The 15,891-nt window shown below is 37.1% G+C and overlaps 1 protein-coding gene and 1 pseudogene across 1 annotated transcript; both read right to left on the bottom strand.

Moving 5' to 3' along the window:
* Positions 1-2,223: 2,223 nt before the first annotated feature.
* On the bottom strand, positions 2,224-7,050 carry LOC114033980 (olfactory receptor 480-like). Its single transcript, XM_027849616.1, has 2 exons — positions 7,015-7,050; positions 2,224-3,189 (listed from the first exon to the last, which is right to left on the bottom strand). Exons 1-2 carry the CDS (start codon positions 7,015-7,017, stop codon positions 2,224-2,226), a joined length of 969 nt encoding a protein of 322 aa, XP_027705417.1. The 5' UTR covers positions 7,018-7,050.
* A 5,915-nt stretch (positions 7,051-12,965) lies between these two features.
* On the bottom strand, positions 12,966-13,909 carry LOC114033981 (annotated as a pseudogene).
* Positions 13,910-15,891: the final 1,982 nt, after the last annotated feature.

Below are 15,891 nucleotides of genomic sequence, written 5' to 3'. Positions count from 1 at the left end.
AGATAGATAGATAGATAGATAGATAGATAGATAGATAGATAGATAGAGATATTTGCAAAATATGTTGCATCTCCTCTTATGTCTATTCGCACAATCATCATTCAGGCTCATATCTCATCTCACTTGAACTATTGCAAAAAGCCTCTTAATTAGATGTCCAGACTCTCCTCCCTCTGAACTGTCTTTAAAAACCTACCAAAATGATCTTCCTAAAGCACATGACTGACCATGACTTGCCTACTCACACCTGGGCAAGATTTCTTATTGCCTTGATTACAAAATAATAATTCCTCAGCTTGAGAACTGGTTTTCTTTTTTTTCTTTGTATCACCAGAGGCCAGGACGGGACTCTGTGCATAGTGGCACATCAAAATGCTACATGAATTAAAGGCAACCATTCACATTTGAAAATATCAAGTCTCATTTGGGTTGGTAACATAATCCTAATAGTCACATAATAGGAATGCTAATAACTCAATACCACAGTTTAAATTTCATAAATTATTTCCTTCCACAATTTTTGTAAGAAAAATATTATCTTCATTTTATAGATGAAGCAACTGAGGATCACAGAGTTTCAATCACTTACCCATGATCACAGATAAGTGAGAGTCAGATGGGGGATCCAAACCCAGCCATCCCGATATCAAGTCCACTCCAGTATATCAACATATACATATATCAGTGAAATTCCTCCCCCCACAAAGCCTCAATTTGAGAAGGGAGTGTGGTTAGGAAAAAAACAATGATCACAAATCAGTAAGAAAGGCAATTATGATATAATAGTGCAGTGTGTCAGCTAGTAGAGCCAATGGAAATTTAGGCTTAATTAAGACAAATGTTGGATTGAAAACTAGGAAGGTGATAGTTGCACTGGACTCTGCCTTGATCAGGCCAGATATGGAATACCATTCCCAGTCCTGGCCTACACATTCTAGGAAAATACTGAAAATCTGGAGAGCATCCAAAAGAGGATAACCAACAAGGTGGTCAGTCAGCAAGGATCTAAAAAGCTTATTGTATGCCAAACACTGTGCATTAACTTAGAATATGAAGAAAACCAAAAAAACAATTCCTGCCATCCCAGGGCTCACGTTCTATTGAGAGAGACACCAGGTACATACGAATTATAGACAGAGTAGATGGAAAGTCATCTTAGAGAAGAAGTTACTATTAGCTTGAGAGGCCAGAAAAGGCTTCTCACAAAAAGTGGGATTTGAACTGTCTTGAGAAAAACTCAGGAAACTAAGTGGCAGAGGAGGGAGAACAAAGCAGTCCAGGTATGTAAGTAGAAAGACACACAAGATGGAGTGTCATGTGTGGGGGAAAGAAAATAGTTCAGTGTAGCTAAATTGCTCAATGCATAGATGAGAAGTAAAGTATAAAACTGGAAAGGAGGACGTGCCCAGGTTGTGGAGATCCTTATTTTTTTTAGTGAATTGTATTGATATCTTTTGTTTTTCCATGACCTAAATTTCTTCCAGGATCTTTCTCTCCTCAACCCTCCCTATGAGCTTTCTCATAGAACAAAGAATGCAATTTTGAAGGCAAATGCCTCAAGGATGTTATTAATATAAAGAAAGCCTCCATACATACCATAATATTTACAGTAGCAGTTTTATGGTAGCAAAGAACTGGAAACAAAGTAGATGCTCATTGATTAAGGAATGGCTAAGCAAATTGTGGTAAACAAGTGTAATGGAATGCTACCATGCTGTAAGAAACAATAAATATGATGAATACAGAGAAATATAGAAATGATTTATATGATTTAATGCAGAATGAAGCAAGAAAAGGTGAGAAAACAATCCATCTAATGACTATAACAATGAAAGTGGGAAGAACAACCACCACAAATAATTGAATATAAGTGCTGCAAGATTACAAAGAAAAATCATAGACCCGAAGACTTACTACTTTGTGGGAGGTCCACATTTGTGGAACATTGCATGTATTTTCAGAACCTTTGGATAAACATTTAAGCTCATCAATTTAATCCATTAAATGAATATATGTATATAGTAATATCTATCTATATATATATACATATATACATACATACACCTTTTCTAAAGTCCATTTATTGGTATCACTCAATAGTAATCATTACATTAGTAAAACATGTTCTCCTTATTGGCAAGGATATTGATTTTCATCCTTGCATCCTCCAAACCAAGTCCAGCGCCAGGTACATATAATGACCTTGATAAGTACTTGCTATATTTAGTTGAATTTATGAAAAAAGTCTTTCCTATTCATCAGTTTCCTCAGTGCCCCTTTTACTTCATTGTTCCTTAGACTGTAGATCAGGGGGTTCAACATAGGGATCATTACAGTATAGAAAACAGATACCACTTTATTCTCATCTGTTGAGTAGCTAGATTTAGGCATCATATAAATGAATGTAAGGGTCCCGTAGAACAGAGTGACTGCTGTGAGGTGGGAGGTGCAGGTTGAGAAAGCTTTGGATCTTCCCTCAATGGAGTTTATCTTCAGGACGGAGAAGAGGATGTATGCATAAGAGATTATGATAATTAATGCTGTGATCACAATTACTGATCCAGAAGAGGCAGCAGGAAGAATTTCAGCAAGATCATCTTGGTAGCTGGAAAGCTTCAAAAGTGGTGAATAATCACAGAAAAAATGATTGATTTTATTGGGTCCACAGAAAGAACGATTCAATAAACAACCCACGAAGATGCAAGCATTCATATAACCACCTAGGTAAGATGTGATGAGTAACAGAGTGCATACTCCAGTAGACATGTTGGTGGAATATAGCAAGGGATTACAGATGGCCATGTACCTATCATAGGCCATCACAGCCAGCAGGAAGCACTCAGCTGTCCCTAAAGTGGCCGCAGAACACATTTGGGCTACACAGCCTCCAAAAGGGATTGAAGTCTTATCTGCCAGGAAGTTGATGAGTATGAGAGGAGTGACAGATGAAGAAAATCCAATATCCACAAAAGCCAAGTGACTGAGGAAAAGGTACATTGGAGTGTGAAGTTGGGAGCTATTTCTGATCAATGTGATTATGCTAAGGTTACCAACTAAGGTGACAGCATAGACACCCAGAAATATCACAAAGAGGGTGACACGAAGGGTTGGATCATCTGTTAGCCCCAAAAGAATGAATTCAGTCACAACAGTGCAGTTAGTGCCAGACATCTGTCTTGGAAAGAGAGCCTGTTAGACAGAAAAAAGGAGATTAAAATAGAATAAAGGACTAACATTTGGATATGTCTATTGATGTCCTCAGGAAACATTTACTGACCACTTCCTACATTCCCATCCCACAATCTTACTCCAATACTTGGCTCCTATGCACTATGTCAAGATGCCAATAAACAAAGCAGAGATGAATAAATTTGCTTCCTCAAATTTTTCCCAATAGATCAACAGTATTGTTTGATTTGCCAATTTCATCATTGTGACAGTGGGAAAAAACCTTTAAAAGAGAAAAGGATTGTTTACTCCCACCATAGGAACCTTTCTTAAATATATGCAGAGACTATATCCAAATGTGTAAATGCTATTCTGCCAAGTCACCACCATTGTTAATCCCTTCCAAAGAAACAAGAGTCTGCTTTTTGATCCCTGACTTCTCAAAGGACCACCTTCCACAACTAATGATATTACCCATCTCATGATAATTGACTAAGAGGAAAGTCCAGCTTTCCAAGATGACCCTTGTGTTTCAAAATCACAAGGGAGAAGGAATGGGCAATCTGAATTCTATGTCTTCTCATTGTATTTTGCTCCTAGAACTTTACATTACTACAAAGGGCTATCATTTGGCTTGATATTGTTCCCTGAAGGAATGTAGGAAATTTCCTATGGGAAACTCTGCTGTTTCTAGGCAAAATAGTGGAAAGCACTTACCCAATCTGCAGTAATCATATCCTGTTTATATATTGCTACCTTCAGTAGATGAGCAAACTGTCACATAGGAAAGCAATGGAATTTACTGTGCCATAAGAAGTGATGAATTTTACTGCTTTAGCATAATATGGAAATGCTTTTATTAGCCAATGCAGAATTAACTAAGGAGACTTAGAAGATCAATTTATGTAATGACCTCAAGAGCCATTGAAAGATCTCAGAAATCAAACCAAAGTAGTGAAAAATCATGTCTTTGAAATACTGAGGAAGTATTACCTACCATTCTTGGCAGAGACATGGTGGACTGGAGGTACAGAATGAGACATTCATCAGATGTGGCTGATTCATTGATTTGTTTTCCTTGACTATAAATATCTGTTACAAAGAAGGGCTTCCAATGTGAACGGGGAGAAATATCTTACTGGTCAGTGATAGAAAGGGGAGAGAGGAAGAGCAGTGACTAAACAATTTTAAAGGGGAGTACATATGAAGACACAAACTGAGAAATTGTTACCATCCTATTAAACTTTACACGTATACATGTATATATGCATATTATATTTATTTTTCTTTTAAACTGTCTTTAAATGTTTGTATTTGTTGAAACTTAAGTTCAAAATAAAATAAATTATCTTAAATGTTACTTTTTCCTGAAATGTTATTATTCCCAACTCTAAACTCACTTTTCTTCCCTTCTAAGTTCAGTAATAAAGAAATAATATAAAATACTTAGATGCTGTTCAGTTTAAAAAAGAACCTAAGTATTACACTCACTGTATGCCTATGGTTAATTCTTTCTTTCTGACTACAAGAGAAAAGAATGCTCCAAACAAATAATATAATGCTGAGTAAATATCTTAATACCTCCTACCTCATCATTCCCTCTCAAGAGAGGACTTTACATCCTATTTCTGATGAGAAATTCTGGCCCTGTGGGCTTCCTTTTTTTCCTATTCTTTAATTCAAAATTCCTCAAGACCATCCCTTGTTGTCTTTGCTCTGATCTCTGAAAAAGAGAGAATCCTTTTTCCCATGGCCAACACCTCTACTTATTCCTCTGATTCCAAGCCTCCTATATCATCCTGAAGCTTTCCCCAATGAAAAATTCCCTATTAACATTTAATCTCCTTATCAAAACTCTTCTTTTCTGCCTAAAAATAGGCTTAGATTTGTCCCATCATTTAAAACCCTTCACTTTACCCTGACATCCTTTCAAGTTATCATCCTATATCTTTTCACTTTCTCAGCCAAGCTCTTGCGGGTATGGGAGGAGGGAGCTACCCTTGTTAAGTCTAGTTTCTTTCCTCCCACTTTTTAACTTATTACAATCTGATATTTTACCCCATCACTGCACTGGAACTACTCTCTTCAAAGTTACCAATAAGTTAATTGTATTTTTATAGTCTTCATTTAAATTCCTTGAGAATAAGGATTATTTCAGTCATTTTATCCTGAGCATCTAGCAAAATGACTGAAAAATAATAGGTTCTTAATCAGTGTTTGTTGATTAATTGTTTTTTGGCCTCTATATAGCATGTGATACAGTGGACCACTCACTCTTCTTGCATACTTTCTCTTCACAAGCTTTCATGACACTGCTCTCTCCTGGTCCTAGTATTCCTCCTACTTGTCTAACTTTCCTTCTCAGCATCTTTTGCCAGATCATGATCCCTGTGCTGCCTACTAACCTTGTACTCCAAGGCTATGTCATGGGCTCTCTTTTCTTTTTCTATATGTTCAGTCATTTTCAGTTGTGTTTGAATCTTCATGGCCCCATTTGGGATACTGGAATGGTTTGTCATTTCTTTCTCCAGCTCATTTTACAAATGAGGAAACTGAGGCAAATAGGGTTAAGTGACTTGCCCAGGGTCACACAGCTACTGAGTGTCTGAGGACAGATTTGAACTCAGGAAGATGAGCCTTCCTGACTCCAGAGCCTGCACTCTATCCACTGTACTATGCAGCTGCCCTTTTTCTTTTTCTGCACCAATTGAATCAACTCATTCCCTTCCACAAATCCCATTAACACCTTCATTCAGATGACTTCCAAGTCTATACATGAAGCCCTGAACTCTATTCCACACATCACCAATTGTTGGGTATTTTCACCTGGACGTGCCAAAGACATTCAAGCTCAACAAATCCAAAAGAGAATTCATCTTATCCCACCCCTTCAACCAAAAATCACTTATCTCAATAGTTCTTTATTTCTGCTGAAGGCCACATCATCCATCACAACACTCTATTTTGCAATCCTGGAGTTGACCTCTGTTCTCTACATCTTTATCAATCCAGTCAACTGTCAAATTTTGTCACTTGTACATCTGCAAAATATGTCACATCTTCTCATGCTTAATCACACAACCACCATTCAAGTTTGTATCTCTTCTCACTTGAACTATTGCAAAAAGCCTCTTAATTAGATGTCCAGACTCTCTTCCCACTGAGCTGTCTTCAAAAGCCTAAAAAATGATCTTTCTAAAGCACATGGCTGACCAAGACTTGCCTCCTCACCCCTGGGCAAGATTCCTTATTGCCTTGAGGACAAAATAATAATTCCTCAGCCCGAGGACTGTTTTTCTTTTTTTTTCTTTGTATCGCCAGTGGCCAGGACAGGACCCTGTGCATAGCAGCACATTGAAATGCTAGATGAATTGAAGGTAACCATTCACATTTGAAAACATCAAGTCTCATTTACATTGGTAACATAATCATAATAAGCACATAATAGGAATACTAATAATTCAATACCACAATTTAAATTTCATAAATTATTTTCCTCCAACAATTTTTAGAGAAAAACATTGTTATCTTCATTTTATAGATGAGATAACTTAGGATCATAGAGGTTCAATCACTTATTCATGATCATAGACAGAACAAGTAAGAGTCAGATCTGGGATTCAAACCCAGCTATCCTAATATCAATTCTCTCTCCACTACATCAATTCTCTCTCCACTACATCAACAAATAAACATATCATTGAAATTCCACACATACACCCCAAAGCTTTAATTTGAGAAAGCGGGCCAGTGAGGAAGAAGAATACATGAAATAAATGCACCTGTGTGTTGACAAAGATCTTTACTTAATGTAGCCTTACCAAACATGTTCTATCAAGCTCTTACCATTTGTATTGAGGGTTCAGGATTTATAATATGACCTGTGGTGGATTGGAATTTACTTACTAACATGCTTTAATAATGCTCCATGTGGATAGCTCACTTCCAAATCTCTGATTTAATATGGAACTACAAGGGACTTGGGATATAAAGACCCAAATCAGGAATGTACCTTGCTCTTAAGAAAAGATAAAAAGAAATGCATTAAAGCCCTATGTAAAACTGAAATCAATATGAAATCTGACATGGCAAGAGGAATAGACGGGCTGTCTGAAATGAGCTACAAATCAAAAATCAGATCTAATTATTTTATAACAAAATCAAGAACAGCAATGCTACCTATTGGTGCAAGAAGAAGATAACTTTAGACCCCAAGGAGTTATCTTTGCATGGCAGCTCCATATTTATTTTTGGTTTCATATCATTTGGGATATAACCTCTTGAGCATCTTTACACCAAACATAACCTACGTCATTAAAATGCCATTTGAAATCCATTGGGATTAAGAAAATTACAAACATACAGATGAGTTGCCCAAGGATTTCTTTAAATTCTCAGGGGCATTCATTTATTTTTTTCTCTCTGTCCAGGATTTTAAAAATGAAAAGCAAGATTGGATAGTAATACAGCCAAACTGGTAAATATGATCTCCCATGGAAGCCCTCCAAAATTGTTCTGAGATCAGCATGCACCAATTGTGGTTGTGACAATCTTTTCTAGGTATGAAAATTTGAAGCCCTTACACCACCAGAGAATTTATGAAATCTTGAATTCCACTGGTAAAACCTTTGAGCACCCGGAAACTCCTCTATGCTAGAATGAGGAATCATAGTAGGATTTTATATAGGAGCTCTGGAGTCAGGAAAGAGGGAAATGAGAGTCGTGTTGTATTCTGCTGTGACCAGAACACATTTGGAATGTTGCGTTCAGTTCTGGCAACAGCATATTAGAAAGGACACTGACAAACTGAAATATGTCCAGAGGAGACTGGTCAGGCTGGTGAGAAGGAAAATCATTCCATAAGATGCTGAGTTCAAGTAAGGGTGTACACACTGGAAGAGAATGATTTAGAATGGAATTATAGCTTTCTTCAAGTAATTAAACAGCTTTCATGTGGAAGGCTTCTTCTGCTTGGCCCCAGAGAATAGAACTAGGAGCAATAAGTAGAAATTTCAGAGACAGATTTTAGCTTGACATGAGGAAAAACAGCCTAACAATTAAAGTTTTCCAAAAGACGAATGATTGTTCTTGAGAGGTAGTGATTTTCCCATCACTGAAGGACTTCAAGTAGGGGTAAACATTCTTTATACTTGTCCTTTTAAGAAAAAAGATTTTTTTTGAAAAACCAGAAAATCATCAGCAAATGTTATTATTTCCTAAGTCAAATAAGACCGAAAATTAGGATTGTATATGAAACTGAGAAACTATTACATTCAGCTTGTCATATCTGTCATTCTTCTTTTCTCAAAAGTTGGTGTTTTTGAAAATTCCAACCTCTTAGAAGACTAAAAGCTATTGGAGTCCTTATGATTGCTCCTCTATTTTGGGGATGATTCGGGTTTGTTGGCCATCCCGACAAGCCATCCTTGGTTCCAGGGTCCAATTCCAAACATTGGATAGATGATTCATTTTTCTTGCCTATCCCCATATATTTAGCAGCCGGTGCTCACTAAATAGAAAGCTCTGCAGTAAATACTGCTGTGGTACATTTATAGTATTGGTGGCTGTTTGGTGCAGTAGATGAAGTGATGGACCTGGGGGCAGGAAGACCTGAGTTCAAATCCAGCCTCAGACGTGTCTTAGCTATATAATCTTGGGCAAGTTACTTAACCTCTGACTGCCTCAGTTTCCTCATCTGTAAAAATGGACGCAATAACAGAACCTAACTCACCAGATCGTTTCCAAGGACCAAATGATCTGCTTTGAACAGTACTTGGCACACACTACATAAAAGATGTTTAATAAAAGCTTTTTCTCTTCCCATTGTACCACTTAATGGTGAAAACAAAGCCCAACACCCAATTTGCATATGTACCAAAGAGGTTTATCGAAATATATGGTATAGTTAGCCTAAAGAGCAAGATATTGAGGACAGACAATGAGAAGGCAGCCAACACATCCTCGAGGTGATTCCGGATGAGAAGCCTGCTTCTTCAGATCGCTAGTGTTCCTATTCTTATGCCTCTCACTGACATATTGATAGAAGGACCAGCCTTTTCCACGTGACAAATCTTTACCCACAAGGCAATTTGAGGCTGAATTATTCTTGTCTAAGTAGAGAAAATATTAATTTATTACATTATTTATAATCAAAATCTTGCTTCGTAACAAGCCTCCAAGGGTTGACTGCTAATGGACCAGAAGATACCCAACTGAGGTTGTGAATAGTCTATGAATTTGTGATTGGTCTTTTTGACAACTCAGCCTTGGCAAACATTCAACTAATTTGCAGTTTTAGAAATATGTTACTATTAATTGGACACAAGGCCTACAATGAGCATTTTCTTATAATTAGCATAAGGATAAAATATATTTCATGATCATGGCATGCAACTGTTGTCTCTTGGTGGGGAGCATCTCTAGTACAAGTGCAAATAAATATTTTGAGTATGACTGGGAAGAAGTTTCTATTATCTTATAATTGCTACATTTTGCGTTCAGGGGTAGGAATATAGTCCATCCAGGTTTTCTTACAAGTTATAAGGAGAAAAAATTGTTGAACCTTTAGCATGCAACGTATGTGGTTACAGAAGGTTTCAAAGAAAACTCTGAACTCATCATTCAAAAAAAATGATCACAATAAACTATACTCATTACAATGTTTCCAAATGAAGTTTTCATTCAATATGCAATAATATGTGCCTTTCTTTTTTCCACTGTATCAGGACAAGACATCTCCAGATATGCTTCACATTGCTGCTTGGCCATCTCCTCAAGAGCCACCTTACTATCACATATAACCTCCATCTCACCCAACCCCACATCCTCACTTAACAGCTCTGGAATCATAATCAAAACATTACTGAGCCTGCTACTGAAAAGTATGCCAATTTACTCTCCTGAAGCTCTCCTCACCATCGCAATATGACATCCGTTACAATAATCAGCTAATTTTAAATACTTAAAATGGCATAATTTGTTGTGCCCAAAAGTCCATGTGGTTCCCTCCTTTTTAGTATTGGGAAGTTTGTTTTTGATGAAAAGTTACAAGTTCAGTCATAATTTCTCTAAGTTTCCAGTTTGGAAAGTTCCTAACATTCCAAACAGTGTCAGTGGCCTCATCTCTTCACCCAGATTGGCATGAATCCATGGGCACATGGACCTATGATTGCTTCTGGTTTTGTTATCTCTATTCTGACTTGTTTTTGGGTGAAGGTCTGTAAGAGAAGGCTGAGATTATATGAGTTTCAAAAGGCCAGAAGAGCAAGATGCCAGAGGTTTGGGGACTGGAGTCTACACTAGAGCTTGTGGGCAACCAATTTCAGACCACCAGCAGAGCACTAGGAAAAGACCAGAACCCATTACAGCAAGGGATTGATTTCATAGTAAAGATGGTAGCTCTTACAAGCAAGAGAGACATGATCCTGCATTTGAAAGTGAACTCGAGAAAGTCAATGCTTAGTAGCAATTGCTTTCAGTCTGAGCCTGCTGTTCCAGGGACTGTGGAGGTAGAAGGGAGAGTATCCTAATGGTCCACAAGGATGTGTTATAACTACTGGTTGTACTATGTCTTCGCAGAAAACATCCCTTTGTAAAGCTTATTGATGATAATTGGTTAAATAATTTTGGAAAACTAATCACTGCATCAAATAATGATATTAGGGAGATATTAATTGGCATTTGAAATTTATATTGGGGAAAACACACCAGAATGGGGTGAGGGGCTCAATGTAACAAAATGGGGGAGAATTAGCATAATCCCTCAAAAAATCTTGAGGGAAGATTTAATTGGTCTTGTTCTTTAGGCTCTGACTCATCAGTGTGAGTATGAGTTGAGATAAGTATCCCAAGAGCCTATCTTAACTGCAAAATAATATCAAGGGGAATTATGAAGGAAAAAAGAGAAAGAGAGAGTAGCCTTGTCAGATTTCAAATCATTCTATAAAATGTTTATGATCAGATTATACTCTGATTATTTCTGAAATTAGATTATACTGGGTAAAAGGTAGAAAAGGTAGAACAACAGAACAGAGTAGGCAATGAACTATTATAACAGTTAAATTTTAAACTAGTGATTTGAAATCAAAATCAAGATTACAAAGCAATGGGAAAGGTAACCATTATCCAATAGTATGACACATCAGTCAGAAAGACTAAATGGAAATTTAGCCTAAATTAAAATGAGGATCAGATTGAAAACTAGGAAGGTGATAGTTCCATTGGACCCTGCCTTGTTCAGATATGTAATATCATGTCAAGTCCTGGCCTCCATATTTTAAGAAAACATGGAAAATCTAGATAGCATCAACAACAGCATAAACAAGATGGTAATTAATCAACAAAACTGTTTAAGCACTTACAATATGCTAGGTACTCTGTTATAAATGGGAATACAAAGAAAAGCAAAATATAGTACCTGCCCTCCAGAAGTTCACATTTTACTGGGAAAGACATCATGTATAACTTTGCTGTTGTTCAGTTGTGTTTGACTCTTCATGACCCTATTTGGGGTTTTCTTGACAAACATACCAAAATAGCTTGTCATTTCCTCCTCCAGATCATTTTACAGATGAGGAAACTGAGGCAAACACAGTTAAGTGACTTACTCAGAGTCACACAGTTAGTAATGTCTGAAACTGTATTTGAACTCATGAAGAAGAGTCTTTCCTGATTCTAGGACCAGTGCCCTTTCCACTGTGCTACCTAGCTGCCCATGTAAACAGTTTGGTCCATATAAATTATAGACAGAGTAGATGGAAGGTAATCTCAGAGAGAAAGCTACTGTTAGCTTGAGAGCCCAGAAAAGGCTTCTTGCAGAAAGTGGAATTTGAGTTGTCTTGAGGAAAGCTCGGGAAACCAACTGGCAGAGGTGGGAGGACAAAGCATTCAAGGTCTGTGAGACAGTCAGTGTAAAGACACAGATAGCGGAGTGTCATGCATGAGGAAAGGCAGATAAGCCAGTGTCGCTAGATTGGAATTGTACGGATGGAAGAAAAGTGTAAGACTGAAAAGGTAAGAAGCAGCCAGACTGAGGAGATCCTTTTTTTAAAAAATTTTATTGACATCTTTTCTTTTAGCATGAATTAATTTTTTCAAGTTTCCCTCCCACCACAGGTTTATCCAAGAGTCTTCCCACATAACAAAGAATGCATTTTTGAAGGTGTGTAATACCCAGAAGGAGGTCCTTGATAAAAGCAAAGTCCACATATACACCAAAACATTTATAGCAGCACTTTTGTAGTAGCAAGAACTGGAAATAAAGTAGATGCCCAGTGACTGGGGAATGGCTAAACAAAGTGTTGTACAGAAACAACAAACAGGATGAAAACAGAAACATGGCAGAGATTTATATGATCTAATGCAGAGTGAGGCAAACTAAGCCAAGAAAAATACATGCAATAAATTGAACAATTTAAATTAAAAAGATTAAGTACCATAACACAATTCAAAATTAGCGCTGCAAGATTACAGAGAGCAATCATAGCACCAAAGAAGAGCTGTAAGAAACTACCTCTCCCTACTCCTGTGCAGAAGTAGGAGGTTCATGGGTTTGAATATTGCATGTATTTTCAGATCTTTGTGATCAATATATAAATTCACAAATTTACCCTGTTAAAACAAAAACATAACTTTTCTAAAGCCAATTGCTTAATATGACTCAATCATAACCATTATATCAATAGAATATATTAGCTCTTTATGGGCAAAGACTTTCATTTTTGTCCTTGTATCCCACAAACCTAGCACAGTGCCTGACACAAAACATGTTATAAATATATATTGCAATTGATAAGAATTCATGAAAATAAGTGTTTCTTACTGATCAGTTTTCTCAAGGCACCTTTTACTTCATTGTTCCTTAGACTGTAGATTAGGGGGTTCAACATGGGGATCATTACAGTGTAGAAAACAGATACCACTTTATTCTCATCTGTTGAGTAGCTAGATTTAGGCAACACATAAATGAATGTAGTGGTCCCATAGAACAGAGAGACTGCTGTGAGGTAGGTGGGAGGTGCAAGTTGAGAAAGCTTTGGGTCTTCCCTCAGTGGACCTTATCTTCAGGACAGAGATGAGGATGTATGCATAAGAGATTAGTATAATTAACACTGTAATCATAATTACTGATCCAGCAGAGGTAGCAGGAAGAATTTCTGCAAGATCATCTTGGGCTTGGGAAAGCTCCAAAAGTGGTGAGTAATCAAAAGTGATTGATCTTATTGGGTCCACAGAAGGATCAATTCAATAAGCAGCCAGTAAAAGTCCAAGCATTCACACAACCACCCGCATAGGATATGATGAGTAACAGAGTGCAGACTCCAGTTGACATGTTGGTGGAGTAGAGTAGAGGGCTACAGATGGCCACATACAGATCATAGGCCATCACAGCCAGCAAGAAGCTCTCAGTTGTCCCAAAGGTGGCTCCACAACATATTTGGGCCATACAATCCCTAAGAGGAATTAATATAATGTCCCTAAAGTAGTTCATGAGCATGAGAGGCGTGACAGATGAAGAAAATCCAATATCCACAAAAGCCAAGTGACTGAGGAAAAAGTACATTGGAGTGTGAAGTTGGGAGCTCTTTCTGATTAATATGATTATGCTAAGGTTACCAATTAATGTGATTGCATAGACACCAAGAAATATAACAAAGAGGATGACATGAAGGGTTGGATCATCTGTTAGTCCCAAAAGAATGAATTCAGTCACAGCAGTGCAGTTATTACCAGACATCTGTCTTGGAAAGAGCACCTATTACGCAGAAGAAAAGGAGATTAAAATAGAATACAGAACTAAAATTTGGATACGTATTCAAGAAATTTCATTGGCTACCTCCTATGTGCCTATTCAACTGTCTCACTCCCAATACTTTGATTTTTCTATGCCATGGCACTGCTATTATAAGCAAAGTAGAGATGAACAAATTTGGTTCCCTCCTTGTTTTCCCTGTGGTCCAACAGTACTGCATGACCTGCCCTTTTTGCCAACATTTGCCTTTATCCAAATGTGTAAATGCTATTCTGCAAAGTAACCATCACTCTTAATCCCTTCCAAAGAAACAGAGGCTGATTTTTGAGCTATGACATCTCAGAAGAATCATCTTCCACAACTCAAAATATTATCCACTTCATGCTAATTGACCATGAGGAAAGTCTCCAATTCCATCATGACCCTTGTGCTCTAAAATCATCAGAGAAGGAAAAATGAAGAAACTGCATTCTAAATCTTTTCATTTTACTTTGCTCTTAGAACTTGGAATTATTGCAAAGGTCTATCAGTATACTAGATATTGCAACCTTGAAGAACTGTAGGAAATTTCCCATGGAAAACTACTGTTTTTTTATAAAAGCAAAACAATGAAAAGCATTTGCTCAACCTGCTATAACCATATACAGTTTACATATTGCTTTCTTCAATTGGGGTATAGCTGAGAAAACTGTGGTATAGAAATGTAGTAAAAATTTATTGTGCCATAAGTGATAAATATGACTGCTTTGAAGTAATGTGGAAAAACTTTTATTAACTAATGCAGAGTGAACTAAGAACTAGAAGAACAATTTATGTGATGACCACAAGGGGAAACAACTTTGAAAGATCTCAGAATTCAAATCAGTATAGTGATGAATGATGTCTTCAAAAGACAGATGAGGAAATAGTACGTAAGAGGTGATAGACTAGAGGTACAGAATGAGACACGCATTCTCAGGTATGGCTTATCTGTTGATTTGTTTTCTTTGGGGGAAAATATGTATGTACGTATGTATGTATGTATATGTGTGTACATAATATCTTACAAAGAAAGGCTTTCACTATGAGTGGGGAGAGGTAGCTAAGTGGGTAATGCTAGACATGGGGGAGGGGAAAGAACAATAACAAAATATTTGAAAAATACACAAAAGAAAAAGGAAGTACAGGTGCAGACACAAACTGAGAAATTATTTCCATTCTGTTAAATTTTACGTTTACATACATTTCTTTTTAAAACCATATTGTATTGAAATGTTTGCTGTTGTTAATCTCTGTTAAGTCCCAAATAAAAGAAGTTATCTTAAATATTACTTCCTCCTGGAATGTTCTTATTGTTCCCAACTCTAAACTCATTCTTCTTCTTTTCTAAGTCCAGTAAGAAAGAATAAAAAATATTGAAATACTGTTCAGCTCAGAGAAGAATTTGAGTATAATACTCATTTATGGGTCTATGGTCCAACTCTTTCTCTGTAACCACACAATGTGTAGAACGCTGAGTCAATTTTTCCACACTTCATACCTCCCCCTTCTTTCTCAAGAGAGAATGTTATATCCTACTTTTCTGAAAAAAGAAAGGCTATCCCTGATGGCTCCCTTTCCCTTCCTATTCTACAATTCAGAGCTCCTCCATATCATCTCCTATTGTCTTTGCAACAATCTCTGAAAAAGAGATAGTCTTTTTCTCAAGGGCCAACCCCTCAACTTCTTCAACTGACCCCTTTCTTCATCTGTCAACTTGAAGCTTTCCCCATTGAAAAGCTCATTTTAATCTTCGATATCCTTATTTATGGATTCCTTTCCTTCTACCTACAAAAAGGCCCAGATCTGTCCCATCCTTTAAAAACCTTAATTTGACCCTGACATCCTTTCACATTATCATACTATATCTCTTCTCATTTCCAGTCAGCTCTCAGGGTGGGGAAATGTATCCTCATTGAGTCCAATCCTCCCTTCCTATTCACATATTAATTCAC

This window comes from Vombatus ursinus, unplaced genomic scaffold (genome assembly GCF_900497805.2).
Source record: "Vombatus ursinus unplaced genomic scaffold, bare-nosed wombat genome assembly UNPS02007743.1, whole genome shotgun sequence".
Lineage (NCBI taxonomy): Eukaryota > Metazoa > Chordata > Mammalia > Diprotodontia > Vombatidae > Vombatus > Vombatus ursinus.
This window is presented reverse-complemented; position numbering and strand designations above follow the sequence as displayed.